Below are 17,175 nucleotides of genomic sequence, written 5' to 3'. Positions count from 1 at the left end.
ACTGGAAAGTTGATGCCATATACAAAGAAGCTATGAGTTTGCTAATTAAAATGTCACAAATGTGTGACTAGAATCAAAAGCAAATCTTTGTTTGACTGCAGTAACTTTTTCACTTACCTAAATCGAGACATTCTAATGTAAATTTATCCACCTGGTTTTTCTCGAACAGATTACGGAAACTTTGTTTAAGAGGACGTTTGCCACTATCTCCGTGTTCTCCAAACAATGTTATAAAGACATTAGCATTAGTTCCAGCTCCAGACACGTCACCAGTGTACACTATAACTTCATACTTAATGGCAGCCAAGTCTACAAAAAATATTATTGATTTAATAATTTAAACTAAAACTCATTTATCTTAATAATAATACCCTATAAAGGGTTATTTTTCTCGGGTGTAAAATTTTGCTATTTTCATTGAATAAGGTTTACAAAATATTTTGAGTTATTATTTTGGTAGATTTTAAAATTTTTATCAATACCTTTGCATGTGCTGTTTTAAATTTGCACCCCGCTTTATGGTATTTGCTTAAAACCACAAGAAATTTTGACCATTTTAAAAAATCAGGAGAGAATGGGATTTAGAAAAAAATGATGATTCAACTCTCCAAGTTATGTTCAAACCTTTTTTTTAAATCCAAAAATTCCATATAATTTTTTGATTACTTTCTTTTTTTCTATATATGAACCTTTTTCTTTTATATGATCGTAATGAAGATATCCTCCATTGTAAGGAAAAACTATATTAACTATTGTTTACTTACTTCTTACAACAGCTATGTGACCTTTCTCTACTGCTTTGACCTTGACCTTTTTTCCATCTGCAAGGTCATATGCCTCTTCAGATATTGGTAACCATGCATTTACTGAGAAAACATACCTGTAAAAAAGATAATGAAACATTCAATAAAAATTAAAGATTAAATACAAAAGTTTGCATGGTCTTCTCCTGTCTGAGTTACAACAGGCAATAACTCTACAAAGAAATTATCAATCAACACACAAATTATATGCAGAATTAAAGCACCCTTGTTATACTCAATTCGCTTACAATGTAAACTATTTTTGTTTCGAAAAATTTCTCCATATTTTAAAACTAGAGGCTCTAAAGAGCCTATGTCGCTCACCTTGGTCTATGTGAATATTAAACAAAGGACACAGATGGATTCATGACAAAATTGTGTTTTGGTGATGGTGATGTGTTTGTAGATCTTACTTTACTAAACATTCTTGCTGCTTACAATTATCTCTATCTATAATGAACTTGACCCAGTAGTTTCAGTGGAAAATGTTAGTGAAAATCTACAAAGTTTATGAAAATTGTTAAAAATTGACTATGAAGGGCAATAACTCCTTAGGGGTCAATTGACCATTTTCGTCATGTTGATTTACAGTTTATCTCTATCTATAATAATATTCAAGATAATAACAAAAAACAGCAAAATTTCCTTAAAATTACCAATTCAGGGGCAGCAACCTAACAACCGGTTATCCTATTCATCTGAAAATTCCTGGGCAGATAGATCTCAACCTGATCAACAATTTCACTTCCTGTCAGATTTGTTCTTAATGCTTTGGTTTCAGAGTTGGGACAAGATCCCTAATGCGCCTTGAAATGAGGAACTCAAAAGTCACGTGTAAACAAAAATTCTCTGTGTAGTGATATTTGACACTTTTCTATGATAAACAAGTGACTGAGCTTAACCATTTGAGTTAATTTAAAAAGTAGGGGAACACAGAATAAATGTGTAAAATCTATGGAGCTATTAAATGTGTTCAAAGTATTAAATTTTCAAAGAACTTTTTGTGTTAAAAATGGGATTATTTACCATGAGGAGCCGCACCACAAAAGGATACTCGGGGTTTGCTAATTTACGGAAAAAGTAATCTCACTTCGTACCCCGAAAATTTAACCACATATGTCAAAATGTCTCAGCTTCCAAACGAGCCATCACACATATCCAAGTTAACGATATGGACTGAGCAACAGAAGAAAACGTTACCATTACGGCCTATGGAAAAACTAATGCGCATCTGTACCCAATTTAGAAGCTCAATTCCAGAAGTTGTCGGACTGATTTATGGATGATTTCACCTGTACACCACCGAAAATGATAGTTAGTATTTTTTTATTTATACCTAGTTATCATAAATGGTTTAAGATAAATATTATTGATAAAGATCAGCAAAAACTCAAGGAAATTTTCGCTTTTAAAATACATTACTGGCACGGGGCTGAACACTTTTTTTAGGCACAATCATAACTTTGTTTACTTCCGAGAGATCCGAAAGGAATTTGTTTGCTACATTGAAAAGGCAAGAAATAACTTTTAAATATTATTAAATTGTAAGTAAACATGACACAATATAGTCTTTGTTATGTAATTATCACTCTGGTCTACAGGAATACCTGATAATCAAGGGAGATAACACACTTCATACGAGTAAAGTGAGATACATCATCGCATGTGTTTTTAACCAATGATTTGACCCCTGGTCAGTAGATATCATATGCATAAAAAACAGAAAAAACATTTACATGCTTTAAGAAAATCATGAATTATTATTTTTAATGCACATGAGCAAAACAAAAGATATTGTCATTTCTCAGCACTGAAAAAGGGGGAGGGTCAAACTTTTTTGAAAACAATATTTCTGCACCTATTCAATTATTAAGCTAGTTAGCTACTACCCATTGCTTCTAATACAAAAGGTTTAAATGAAGGTGGCTAAGCCACAAGGGAGAAGCATTTGTCTTTCTTTGTGATTAAACTTTCAAGAATAAGATTTTTCTCTCTCAATAATACTTATGTATTTAAATCAAATGATAACAAAGCCTGAGTATTTTTTTTTGTCTTATTTCAGTTCCAGACGTATCATTATTTTCAACCTGAGATGGCAAACTAGAGGTTTTAAAAAGTCCTGAATAACTGGTAAGCATTTTGTTTTATTAGGCAAGCTCTAAATTGTTTTTTATGATATTTATGCAATTGAAATTACAGTCGGTATGTTAAAAATATGCTAATATGAAAACTGTTGCTATGGTCTTGGTATTAAATGAAAAGGCTTAGTTACAGATCGTTACGACTCAATATTTCTAGTTAAATCTTGCGGCAACTGTTTCTCATGTAACACTGCAAACTATATTTAGCACTACTTTGATCTGTCGTTATTTAATGACGCCATTATACATGTGATGTCACAATGTTTCCGTTAAGACCTCTTGTGGATTTCTCACTGATAAAAGGTTTTCACTGAAATACACGTAAAAAACATTTTTTTCTCAAATAGAATTATGTGAAAGGACAAGTTTTGAAAATTTGCACTATATTGTACTCTAATTATATGATATGGATGATTTCCAAGTAGTTTAGAGTGGTTTTAACAGTATTAAATACCAGATTTCCACTAGTAAGAATAATTATTTTGGTGTTGTTTTTTTTATACAACCTTCATTTTTGCATAATTTCTCTGTCAAAATGCACTTTAAGGCACAAGAAAATTTTGTAGAATGCTTTAACAGGGTCTGTGTATTGTAATAAGAGGTTATAATCAGAAGTTTTGTCCTTGTTTTGACTAGTGAAGGTATTCTGGAAGAAATTACTTATACATACTCATTGTATTCAAAATAAATGAATATAGCGACAAAAGTGTCATTGCCTTATAGTGCTAAAACAACTTTATTTTTTTTCAGAAATGGACAAAAATACACAGATTTATTCAGAATGTTATACCGATGAAGATCACATAAAAATATTTGGAAAAATCAGAAGTATGGATTTCAATATGGGACAAGATCCCTAATGCGCCTTGAAATGAGGAACTCAAAAGTCACGTGTAAACAAAAATTCTCTGTGTAGTGATATTTGACACTTTTCTATGATAAACAAGTGACTGAGCTTAACCATTTGAGTTAATTTAGAAAGTAGGGGAACACAGAATAAATGTGTAAAATCTATGGAGCTATTAAATGTGTTCAAAGTATTAAATTTTCAAAGAACTTTTTGTGTTAAAAATGGGATTATTTACCATGTGGAGCCGCACCACAAAAGGATACTCGGGGTTTGCTAATTTACGGAAAAAGTAATCTCACTTCGTACCCCGAAAATTTAACCACATATGTCAAAATGTCTCAGCTTCCAAACGAGCCATCACACATATCCAAGTTAACGATATGGACTGAGCAACAGAAGAAAACGTTACCATTACGTCCTATGGAAAAACTAATGCGCATCTGTACCCAGTTATAAGCCAAAATCTACATTTTACCCCTATGTTCTATTTTTAGCCATGGCAGCCATCTTGGTTGGTTGGCTTGTTCACCGGACACATTTTTTAAACTAGATACCCCAATGACGATTGTGGCCAAGTTTGGTAAAATTTGGCCCAGTAGTTTCAGAGGAGAAGATTTTTGTAAAAGTTAACGAAGACGGACGACGACACTGGACAATGCCGGATGCCAAGTGATGAGAATAGCTCACTTGGCCCTTTGGGCCTGGTGAGCTAAAAATATCATTTTTTTGATTTTCAAATTTACTCCTGAACAGTAATAGTTTTGTGATGCTGCAAACTTAATTTTCTCTGTAAGTTGTTTCCTATATTGTAACTGAAATATCTATTCCTTCACCATAATTTGAACTTCTATTTGGTAGACTGGATGGATGGTTGCTTAATTTAAAATTTCTTGATAAAAAAAAATCAACATGAGTTTCAAAAATTGATTCTCCTTCCTGTTATTTATTTTAGGATTTAAGTTGAAAAAACTGTTTGTCATAAGAAACACATCCTCCATAAAATTGAATGGAAAAGAGATCATTTATAATCTAACTTTGTCACCTATACTAACTTGCATGTCTAGCCTATGGGTAAACCCCATTCTTACACGTATCTGAAAAAAGTTCCTATACACAACCAAATAGCAAAATTAACAACGGACTTACTTGTCTCCAGAGATGGTATCAGTGATGCTTAACTTCTTACATAGCCATTGAGCCTCCTTGCCATTGGCATTACCTACAGGTATATCCTCTCTCTCACAGGCACCCACTGTTACAGACTTTAGTTTACCCAGAGGTTTACAGGAAAAGGTAAATGTGTTGGTTGTACCTCTGAAATAATTCATATTACAATCATTACATTTTTAACATTGTTTTCTATACAATATAAAAGAATTAGGCATTGCGTTAAAAAAAAACCTTACACTACAACCAATGTACACCCTTCAATGCAGGGAACATAAAAATACTGTATGGGTTTTATTCATTGTTGAAGGCCTACAATGACCTGTAGTTGTAAATGTATGTGTCATTTGGTCTCTTGTTGAGAGTTGTCTCATTGGTAACCATACCACATCTTCTTTTTTTATGGTTAAGAAAAATATATTTGTCTTTGTAATATGTGTATCACAAATAAAATTTAAATGGTACTTATTATGTTTTTTTTTTACTTCTGCTGAAAAAATTATGGAAAATTATGTCTCCAACTAACCTGCGTAATTTTTTGTCAACTTTACTGTTGTGCATTTTGTATTTCTTTGTTCCTCTTTCACCATCAATAACAATCCAACCATGATGCATTGTTCCAGCCTCGTCAACACCAGAGGTCTCCACTTCTAATTCATAATCTGAAAAATGGTAGGAAATAGAGTCAGAATTCTTTACACACTTTATATCATGTTTTATGTAATTGTATTTTTTTTTATATAAATTTGAAAAACTGTGGATTCATTTGTTTCGTGAGTACCAATTTTTGGCGGGAAGAGGAAAAACGACACTTTTGAGGATAGTTAGTTTCACAGTTTTGCCAAAGTCTGCATACAAGCCAAAGGAAAATTTTCAATTCTTTGAACATTAAAATTTGTGGTTAACCTGTACCCTCAAAATCCACGAAAAATTGGTATCCAACGAAAATACTAATGTATTGATAGTGCAAGGAGTTGTGGAGTTTTCCTGTGGCATCTTTTCAGACTCATTTGTAAATTCTAGAATGCCTCTTCTCTACAAACCCTGCAATGTTATCTTTTGTTTGCATATAGTTTCTTAGTGATTTTATTTCCTGGTTTTGACCATTTTATCAGATTATTTTTAACTTTTTCTTTTGTGACCTTTGTAAAAACTAATTCTAAATTTTTTCTACTTTTCTCTTACTTTGCCTTGAAGCATAAGAACTTTCTATTTACACACCACCCCTAGTTCATATGATAACTTACTGATGACCTCTTTATTTCCCGGAGATCGTGGTGTTGATGATGTACCACAAGTTAGCTCCCTTACAATCTGTTTGTCATCTTCCTTTGTTGACAGCCATTTATCACAGTGAAATTTATAAACCTTCTTTGTCTTTAGATCTTCTACCTCTATATTGGCTAAATGCCAGGCTGCACCGAGTCCTGAAAAAAAACATTAAATTTTTCACATTCAAAAATAATATAGAATATTTAACCAAATGATATATTTATAAAGGTTAAGATAATAACATACAAATTTTTCGGGGTTTTTTTTTCTATCCAAAATTTCCATTAATAGCCAAAATTTGCACAGAAAATGTATATCACATTTAGTATACTATTAACAGGTTGTAATTTACTATTTGAATGACTAGCCCCTTTCTGATAGTTTTATTATTGCAGAAAAATACTTTCAACAACATTTTTCTTACAACATCAATTTTTGGATTTTCATATAATAAATGTATATTTTTTCATTTTTTATTCTATTAGGCAGGTAGGTTAAAACTAGATGTGTCAAAGCGACACGAATGGCCCCGTCCCAAAAAATTGGACGATAGAAAAAAAATCTGTATAACTATGATTTTCAATAATTTATAAAAGTACAAAGCCCGTAATTTCAGCAAAAAGACACGAAACTAAAACTTGATCTGTAACTCATCATGGTCAACTCACATACCAAAAATCAGCCAAATATCTGAAGGCATTTAGAAAAAAAATCCATATAACTGTGATTTTCAACAATTTCTCAAAGTCCAAAGCCCCTAATTTTGGCAAAAATTAGTGGAGCAGTACAAAACTTAAACTTGATCTGTAACTCATCATGGGTAACTAAAGTACCAAAAAATCAGCCCAATATCTGAATGCGTTTAGAAAAAAATCTGTATAACTGTGATTTTCAACAATTTCTCAAAGTCCAAAGCCCTTAATTTCGGCAAAAATTAGTGGAGCAGAACAAAACTTAAACTTGATCTGTAACTCATCATGGGTAACTAAAATACCAAAAAATCAGCCCAATATCTGAAGGCGTTTAGAAAAAAACTCTGTATAATCGTTTGTTGCGGAATGACGAAATGACGGAATTTCGGACCAGGATAACTATATGGCACCGACAACTTTGTTGCGGGGCCATAAAAACTGACAAAATGCTGGTTAAATGTAATTAAAAATAACTTGTATCAATATATCACCTTTGTTATCATGCCAGACTCTGCACTTTGACATTTCTCCTACACTCAGCATATCTTTAAATGTGAACACATCAACCTGGTCATTCTCAAAGGGATCTTTGAACGTCTCTGATTTGTCCAGATGTAACTGACCAGTATCACCATTGGCACCAAATAAAATAACATAGACATTAGCGTCTGTTCCTGCCCCTCGTACATTGGAAGTCTTCACACTTATCTTATAGGAGGTTTCTGAAATTATTACAATAATAACAATAAGAAAAACATAATGCCCCTAGGTTGGTCATAAAAATACTGCATTTTCTTTGGATTCATAATCAGTTCTTTTGCTTTTCAATAGACATTCAATTGTAGCACAGGATAACTTTCCTCTCCTTTTTTTCTTTTTTTGGGGTCCCTAACATGAAATATATGCCACTGAACAATAAACAAACAACAATCAATCTTTTCCCCAAGGTTTACAAAATCCTTATTTCACTATAAACCAATCTCTCAAAATTTTAATTTTTCCACTTTTATTTATCAAATTTATAACTTAATTATTACATTAAAATAGCACAAGTTAAACAAAATATGTACAACTTAAAACATGAAAGTCTGCTCTGGTTCTAATGTGTGACCATAGAGTAAAGCGATCAATATCATCTGTTTATCTATTGTACTTACTGTCTAGTGCCTCTTTTCCCTTTATCTTAGCAGGAAGATCTTTAGAATAACCTTTATCTTTACTGAGCCAATCATCATGAATAAAATTAGTCTTTTCTCCAGTTTTCATGTTAAACAACGCAATCTGTTAAAAGAAAGGATAGATTGTTTCAAAATAAAGCAGTTATATAAATAAAAGAAAACAAACGTTTTGTCCTGTTAAATTTTGAGGAAGAAAAATAAAATTTAAAAGTAACATTTGAGCATTTTGTACTAATATAGATGTTATTCATATTTTCATCAAGACTGTATGTAATAAGGCATTATAGACCCAGCTATTTACATAAAATATTTAAAACATTACATCTCCACCAATATAAAACAAAATTTGATTTTGGATTTTTAAATAGAAATGTATAAAAAGAGCATTTTCCTTGAAGATTTTTTTTTCTCTTTTCCTTAGCTTCATTCTATTCTTTTTCTTTCCTGGGAATATTAAAAAAGAGGGACCAAAGATACCAGAGGGACAGTCTAACTCATAGATCGAAAATAAACTGTACAACAAGTACTAACCTTTTCTAAGTACCATGATGCTCTACTTCCTTTGCCGCTTGTCTCTACTCTCAATTTCTTCAATGGGCCAACATCTTCTATATCAAGCTGTTAAAAAAAAAGTTTCATTCTTAAACAGATGAGCATGTAACATTGGAGAATCACTATAAAAATGAAAATCAACACAAAGGCTACTATAAAATTGCTGTTTACCAATATTCTTCAACACTGTTTACATGCATACAAATATAATGGTAACAGTATCACATTAGTATAACATAATAATTATCTCTTTATTGTATAAAGACTTGCTGTGGTGTATGGTAAATTCCAACTGTATCCCTGAATTGTCTGAATAATTTACAAGGCACAAATTTATATCACATAATGGGAGAAGGGGTACAAGTTTTAAGGATTTTATTTTGTGTTCATCAAAATTTATTTCTTTTTGATAATCTTTTGAACAATAACATAAAAAAGAAAATAAAAGTTGATCAGTATTAAAGTTTGGGATGAAAATTTCAGGAATTCAATTTTTCGGCTCTCCCTTGACACCATCTGCGAGTATGGTCTTGAGGAAACGATGATAGTCTGTCGGAAGGGGACGATAAATGGCTGACCCTTGTTAAGAGAGAGTCATATCTCTTGCACGTTAAAGACACCCTTGTAGATTTTGAAAAAGAGTAGGCTAATGCCGCTTCAAGGCAGCACTCGCACCCGCAAAGTGGAAAGAGATTAATATAAGTTGCAAAACTTGTTTTCCAATCCACTATAAATAAATATGTTTAAACTAAAGTTTCAAATTATATAGTACTGAGGATTCAGTTATTTTCGTGGTTATCAATTTTCGTGGTTTGCTGAAAACATGGATATTTGTTTTCGTTGTTTTGCCACTCACTGTATACAGAGCCTATTAAAAATATGCTATTAGTTGAACATTTTAATTCATAGTTCATCTCTACCTACGAAACCAACAAAAATTGGTATCCAACAAATAATAATGAAGCCACAGTATCTTTCTGCTTTTTAAGTTTTGTCAGCTTCTTTGGGACTTAAATAAAGCCCTATGATCTTTCAGATATTTTACAAGCCTGTAATTCAGTGGTTGTCGTTTGTTTATGTGTTACATATTTGTTTTTTGTTCATGTTTTTTTTTACATAAATAAGGCCGTTAGTTTTCTCGTTTGAATTATATTACATTGTCTTATCGGGGCCTTTTATAGCTCACTATGCGGTATGGGCTTTGCTCATTGTTGAAGGCCATACGGTGACCTATAGTTGTTAATGTCTGTGTCATTTTGGTCTTTTGTGGATAGTTGTCTCATTGGCAATCATACCACATCTTCTTTTTTATATTATAAAATGTTTTGCCTGAAAAAGTGTGTGATGTGTCTGTAGCAAGTGGAAAGGAGTGTAATAACTCCTCACCACCAGTTCAAGCACCTGTATTCTGCTATCAATTATCAGTTTGCACAGGAATTTCACATTCCAAACACTTTTTATAATGTTGATAACAAACCTTGATCAAATCTTCACTGCCTCGCTCAAATCTGTTCCCAGTCTTATCAAGAATTAAGGGAGAGGAAGTTCCACTGGTACCAAATAAAGTTAATGTGATCTGCATGTCGGTACCAGCTTTCTCACGATCACCAGTTATAACTGTACATTCATAAGGTATCACTGCAAGAAAAACAGGAAAACATTTATAATAAATTTTACAACAGATAATTATGGTTATCGCTATTTTGTGCATTTTTCCTTTGATCTTTATTTGTGATAATTTTCATATCATGCTACTGGCTTGAGATGGAAAAATTATCGCTAGAAACTAAGCAGGCACGTGGCATTGCTAACGAAATTGACATGAAATTGATGTTGTCATAGGTAAAATAGCGATATACAGATTATCATTGGTCATCTCAACTCGATTGCCTTTCTCGCTTTCGCCGTCCTGGCTCAAGCGAGAAAATCAATCTCGTTGAGATGATCAACAATAATCTATAAATACATTAATTCCAACCCATGATATGATTTACTAATTTCATTATATTTGTTCATAGAATAAAAGAATTTTTACATTTGGTTAAACAAAATTACCAACAAGAGGCCTAATGTGAATCTCATCAGGGAATCTTTCCACAACTTAAACTTCATTACATGCTGTCACAAAAACAATCTCTCTGAAAATTGAAATATAACTTTTGATAAAATCATCAATACCAATAATCAGAATATTTATTGCGTTGACTTACTCGGCTTATATGAGGTAATTGTACTGACTCCGTCGTCCAGAGTAAACGTTCTCTCTGTCTTGCCATCACTCTTGTCTCTGGCTAGCCAGGTTCCACAGTTAAACAGGTAATGTTTGCCTTTAGAAGGTATATCTATTACCACTGATTTAACAAACCATCCTGTACCAGGAGCTGTTCCGTCATGTCCAACCTGTCAATAACAACCACAATTAAACAGGTGAAATTACCCTAACATGACCTGTCAATTCAACTAGTAAACACAATTAACAATTAGACAGGTAAAATTCCATTTTGTCTGACGTGTCTAACAACCACAACAAAAAGATCCTTTATTTAAGTATTTACACATTATTGCATCAAATTTTCCATATTAGTCCTAATACCTTACAGAAACGCATATTTTAAGAAATGACTAACAGAAATTTGAAAGACAAAAATAATGGTTCAGGTTTGTTTTCTCATAGCTGAAAAATATCAGAGTACATAAAACACAAAACATGAATAAACAAGTGAAACTGGCTCACTGATGATACGCTAATTTTAATAGTGTAAAATATGTAAGTGTTCGGTAAACAGGAAGTTGTTGAGTGATGAATCTGAAATCTATTGTAGTTCCTGAGAAAAATGTGACGAGTAATATTCATGGGATGGTTGGACGGACTGATGGATGAATGGATGGATGGACAGACAAGAGGTAAAACAGTATACCCCCCTTTTTCAAAGCAGGGGTATAATAAATATACTGAAAATTAAGAAACTATTAGGTATTTATTAATGCAAAAGGTGAGTATTGCAATATTAAAAAACAAAATTCTGATATCTGATACATATATATATATGTCAGCAGATTTTCCACTAAAATTGTAAAATTTAATCTTACATTTTTGTCTTTTCTTAAAAAGTTGCAATAATAAATGCATGAAATAATTTCTCAATTAACAGTATTCAAATCAAATTGCCCTAAATGCCATGTGTTGTGCCTTTCTCCTACCTTTATTTTTCTGACATCTTCCACATCTAATGCATCCACAGTGACAGAATCAGTACAGCCTGGTTCAAACTTCTCCTTGTCCAGGAACAGTTTACCAGTATGTTTATTCTTAGGTCCACAGATATCGACGTAGACATTGCTGACGGTTCCATTGTCATCTCCATCACCCGTGGCAACACTAATCTTATAACTCACAGCTGTAATATATAACATAAAAAATATTAATGTTGATAATTAATGTGTTTAAACTTCTTAGTCAATCTCATAACACTGTCAATGAGTAACAATTTTAATATTTTTTACATTTAACTAGCAATATACTGGTTATTTATTCAATTTTTGATAACGATAATTTTACCTGAAGCTGACATATGCATACAAATATTCTTTACATTGTGATTTCCTTATTATTTTATTCTAGGCTATTTTTCCCTATTCTTTATTTTATTGGTTCATTTATTCTTTATAATTATTTATTTATTATTGTACAGATAACTTGGTGCCGTGACCAGTATTTTATACAAAAAAGAAGAGTCTCGACCAAATACCCAGACACAATCTCTGTCATTTTGAGATAACTTAAAAGTTGGTGTACTTTTTTCAAATTGTTGAAATCACACTAGATTCATAGCACCCACAAACTTGTATTGACTGTTTCTTTGAATTTACTTCATGAATTTTACAACCATTTTTTTTAAATCAGAAATGATGCAGGTCTTTGCTGAAAACTAATTAAATAATGGTGACAGCTGTCAAAGAATTTCAATTTCTTCATGAAATTAGTTTTGAGCTTGTGATCAATGCCAGGTGTGAATTAAAAACACAAGTAATAATGAAAAGCAATCATTAGCTACTAATTCCCTGAGGCGTTAATATAGTTATTAGAAGGTCTTCAGAATTATCATACTATACTGGAATGGTAGTTTTATTAAAGGAAAGGGACTAAAAAACAGAATCATGTGCAAAATAGCGATTAAGAAACCTGATCTCAATGAATTCACTGAAATCATTTCTGTCAAAAATAAAATTTGTCCTAAATCAAAATCTATCGTTTAGGACATATAGCTTTCAGTTTAGGTCATGACTGGCAAATTTGACTGTTTCCAGAACCTTGGTCTTGACACTAACAACAATGAATATCACAGCACAATTTGGGTTAAAATTTATCAACACTACTGCAATAAAACTATGTTACATATCTTCAATTCTAAAGCAGGTAACAAATATAGGCATATACTGACATTGATTTGCTTATCAATACAAAAGGTTAAGCAGGAAAAATATAGCAGCAACATGAATGGATAAAGGGGTATAACTACATTCTACTATCGACTAATATTTCGTGATTTATAATCCCTATATTTTTGGTTTATGTAGTGAAACACAGTAATTAAAGAATTCTGAAGAAACTCAAATTTTTAATTTGCCTTGACAGGGAAAAATAATAACTAAATAATTAAATTAACTTTCTTTAAAATGCAACTTCTTCTCAAGCAATTTGAACTGGTACTGTAAAAGCCACAACATAAATAAATCTACTGAAGCCAAGTATGAGGGATTTTGACTTCTTTGCATGACAATAGTCTTTATAAGACAAACATTAAACAACATTTTGAAATTATTTTTTTCAGCACTGAAAGTAGGCTAGCATGAAAATGTTTTCTAAATGAATACATCCATTAGATATCAAATATCTAGGCTTTTATTTGGGCTACCAAGATTGCAAAAAAAATATTGAGATCCAAACTTCATTTTAAACATTCAAAACAAGATATTCTTGTGCAACAATTACATATATGTTATATAATGCATTGATGTGCACAATTACCTCCACATTCTTTCAACATTTTTTTCCAACTTCCTACATATAGTATTAATATCAAATAAAGTAATGGTAAGAATAAGCAATATCTTTACAAAAAAATATTAACAAAATATTTAACGTAGCTGTGAGATGAAATTTAGTGTGTGTAACAAAAGGATCATAAACGAAATGTCTTAATAAAATTCATAATAAATTATTGAAGAGATGAAATATAAAAATTTGGCATGTAAATCTTTAAAATCAGAAAGTGTGAAAATAACGAGCTACAGGAAATTATACAAACAAATAATGTGCATGGTTGCCAAGAAGGTCCACACTTTGTAAAAAGAATTTAAAATAACAAGGATCACAAAAATTCTGTGGTACATACGTTGTTCTCCCTCAGGTATTCCAACTATACTGGAGGCCATTGACATCTGTTTTCTGCTCATCCTCGGACTCTTGGAACTCTTCATGGAGTCCAGACTCAAACTGGAACCATACTTCATGGTGTTGATAGACCCTGTGCTGGACCCCATTTCACCAGTGTAACCCTGTGTACAATAAAATAGTAAAGATACTTTTATGTTATAAACAAGAATGTGTACATAGTACACAGATGCCCCACTCGCACTATCATTTTCTATGTTCATTGGACCATTAAATCGGGTTTAAAGCTCTAATTTGGCATTAAAATTAGAAAGATCATATCATAAGGAACATGTGTAATAAGTTTCAAGTTGATTGGACTTCAAATTCATTTACCAAAAACTTGAACCTGAAGCGGGACAGACAGACGAACAAACCAATGGACGAACGAACGGACGCACAGAACAGAAAACATAATGCCCCTCTACTATTGTAGGTGGGGCATAAAAAATGCTAGTATGTTCAGGTGTAACATTGTACCAAAACTGCTATTTTACTGAAACATCATTTGCTTGCGTCAATTTGTCTAAATTTCAGAGAAAAAAAATATTCCTATCTTTAAACTTTAAACTTTTGAACTCAACTTGGAGGAAGGTTGAAGTTCATGACTCTGACAAATTAACCAATGATCTTCCATAACACAAAATTTAGCTACCTTTGACCTACATAACTTTTAACTTTTTTATCCTTACTTAAAGTTATCCTCTCTCTATTAAACCACAAGAGTGCACACACAGAAATGTCTCGCCTTCTTTACTAATCATTGATATTATGTTGATACTCCTAAATCTAAAGCTTTATTACAACTGTCACATAAACTTAACATGAACCATGAAAATGAGGTCAAGGTCAGTTGAACCATATGCCAGGCAGACATGTACAGCTAACAATGCTTCCATACAACAAATATAGTTGACCTATTGCTTATAGTTTAAGAAAATAGACCAAAACAGAAAAACTTAACACTGAGCAATGAACCTTGAAAACCAGGTCAAGGTCAAATAAAACCTGCACGACTGACATATAGATCATAAAATATTTCCGTACACAAAATATAGTTGACCTATGACATATAGTATTAGATAAAAAGACCAAAACTCAAAAACTTAACTTTGACCACTGAACCATGAAAATGAGGTCAAGGTCAGATGACATCTGCCCGCTAGACATGTACACCTTACAATCATTCCATACAACAAATATAGTAGACCTATTGCATAAAGTATGAGAAAAACAGACCGAAACACAAAAACTTAACTATAACCGCTGAACCATGAAAATGAGGTCAAGGTCAGATGACACCTGCCAGTTGGACATGTATACCTTACAGTCCTTCCATACACTGAATATACTAGACCTATTGCTTATAGTATCTGAGATATGGACTTGACCACCAAAACTTAACCTTGTTCACTGATCCATGAAATGAGGTTGAGGTCAAGTGAAAACTGTCTGACGGGCATGAGGACCTTGCAAGGTACGCACATACTAAATATAGTTATCCTATTACTTACAGTAAGAGAGAATTTAACATTGCAAAAAATCTGAACTTTTTTTTCAAGTGGTCACTGAACCATGAAAATGAGGTCAAGGACAATGGACATGTGACTGACGGAAACTTCGTAACATGAGGCATCTATATACAAAATATGAAGCATCCAGGCCTTCCACCTTCTAAAATATATAGCTTTTAAGAAGTGAGCTAACACCGCCGCCGCCGCCGTAGCCGCCGCCGCCGCCGCCGGATCACTATCCCTATGTCTAGCTTTCTGCAACACAAGTTGCAGGCTCGACAAAAACAAAGCGAACTAAGACTTATTCTTACTTTGACCTCATAACTTCACTCACCTTGACATAAAGTGACCTTTCAATCTTGCCGTCATCTTTATTCTTTGCCAGCCATCTCTCACAGTAGAACACATATACCTCATTGTTTGTGGGATCTTTTATTTCTATCTTCCCTAAGTACCACGCTGATTTGAAGAAACTTGAATTGTCATGGCGAACCTTGACCTTGTATAATTTTCCAAGGTCGACAGCTTCAATTTTGAAAACATCACACTACAAACAATAAAAAAACTATAATTTAAAACATAGGTATGGTATTCTCTGCTCTACTATAAATATCCCCTCTGTCTACTACAATATGTTTGATAAAATGAGACTAGCAAAACACAACAAAATAACTTTTTCCTACACTTAAAACAGAAACATTTCTAAATTTTTAAAACTTTAAATATGCCTTGCGAATGTATAGATAATACACAGTTATCTAATGATGCAGTTTCAAACATAGAAATGTGGTAATAGGAAACAAAAACACATGTTGCAATGTTCTAATAACCAGGTAGTTGATGTTACATAAGATAAAGGACTTTCAATGCTATATCTAAACATGGTGTAGTTATAATTGTCTGCAGTATCTTACATGATTTCTCTCAAACTTATCCATGTGAGTCTCAGACTTGACAAGTTTTCTCTCTCCAGCATCACCATTTTCACCAACAATATTGAGGAAGACATTTGCGTCTGTACCAGCACTGCTCTCATCACCAGTAAATACACTCACTTCATAATTCTTCTCTGTAAAAGTATAGTCAATATTTGGTTTTAAACAATTTTCTATGTAAAAGATTTTTTCCGTTGTAATGTTGACACAAAAAGGTGGCCTTTTTCTTATTTTAAATGTAGAAATGTTTTTTGTTTTAATACTTTTAATGACTTGTGAAACAATAGATAAACTCATCACATATACCCAGTAAATTTTTGAATATACGCCAGACGTGCGTTTCGTCTACAAAAGACTCATCAGTGACGCTCGAATCCCAAATAGATGTGCAATGATGAATTATTCAAAGAAATTTTGATTTACAAAGGCTTTTATCCTAGTAAATCCTAAAGCAATATGAAATGACAAATAAACTTTATATTCACTAAAGATACAGCTATGTATGATTATATAACATGATTTTCAATATGTTTTAATGCTAACGGAAACCATTTGACCTTTATCTGGTCTTACCATTGTATATCTATACATACTGACTATGCGGTATGGGCTTTGCTCATTGTTGAAGGCCGTACAG

At 32.4% G+C, this 17,175-nt stretch overlaps 1 protein-coding gene and 1 long non-coding RNA gene across 3 annotated transcripts in view; one reads left to right on the top strand and one right to left on the bottom strand.

The window, feature by feature from the left end:
- The window catches only part of LOC143083833 (lipoxygenase homology domain-containing protein 1-like), a 69,499-nt gene that overhangs the window by 5,191 nt on the left and 47,133 nt on the right, over positions 1-17,175 (bottom strand). The window contains exons 35-48 of the mRNA XM_076260214.1: positions 16,518-16,672; positions 15,938-16,150; positions 14,052-14,214; positions 11,857-12,053; positions 10,866-11,055; positions 10,133-10,293; positions 8,635-8,721; positions 8,083-8,206; positions 7,417-7,647; positions 6,209-6,388; positions 5,488-5,623; positions 4,941-5,108; positions 765-880; positions 118-309 (exon numbers count right to left, since the gene is read on the bottom strand). Coding sequence (XP_076116329.1) covers positions 118-309; positions 765-880; positions 4,941-5,108; positions 5,488-5,623; positions 6,209-6,388; positions 7,417-7,647; positions 8,083-8,206; positions 8,635-8,721; positions 10,133-10,293; positions 10,866-11,055; positions 11,857-12,053; positions 14,052-14,214; positions 15,938-16,150; positions 16,518-16,672 — 2,313 coding nt within the window. The remainder of the gene's footprint in view (positions 1-117; positions 310-764; positions 881-4,940; positions 5,109-5,487; positions 5,624-6,208; positions 6,389-7,416; positions 7,648-8,082; positions 8,207-8,634; positions 8,722-10,132; positions 10,294-10,865; positions 11,056-11,856; positions 12,054-14,051; positions 14,215-15,937; positions 16,151-16,517; positions 16,673-17,175) is intronic.
- LOC143083834 (uncharacterized) lies at positions 2,124-3,904 on the top strand. Of its 2 annotated transcripts, none has more exons than XR_012980894.1 (3): positions 2,124-2,316; positions 2,866-2,933; positions 3,695-3,904. It is a non-coding gene; the product is annotated as an uncharacterized LOC143083834 (long non-coding RNA). The 2 variants fall into 2 exon arrangements; XR_012980893.1 differs by having other exon boundaries at positions 2,124-2,347.

This window comes from Mytilus galloprovincialis, chromosome 7 (genome assembly GCF_965363235.1).
Source record: "Mytilus galloprovincialis chromosome 7, xbMytGall1.hap1.1, whole genome shotgun sequence".
Lineage (NCBI taxonomy): Eukaryota > Metazoa > Mollusca > Bivalvia > Mytilida > Mytilidae > Mytilus > Mytilus galloprovincialis.
The sequence above is the reverse complement of the archived record's forward strand: the minus strand, read 5'-3'. Positions and strand labels throughout refer to the sequence as shown.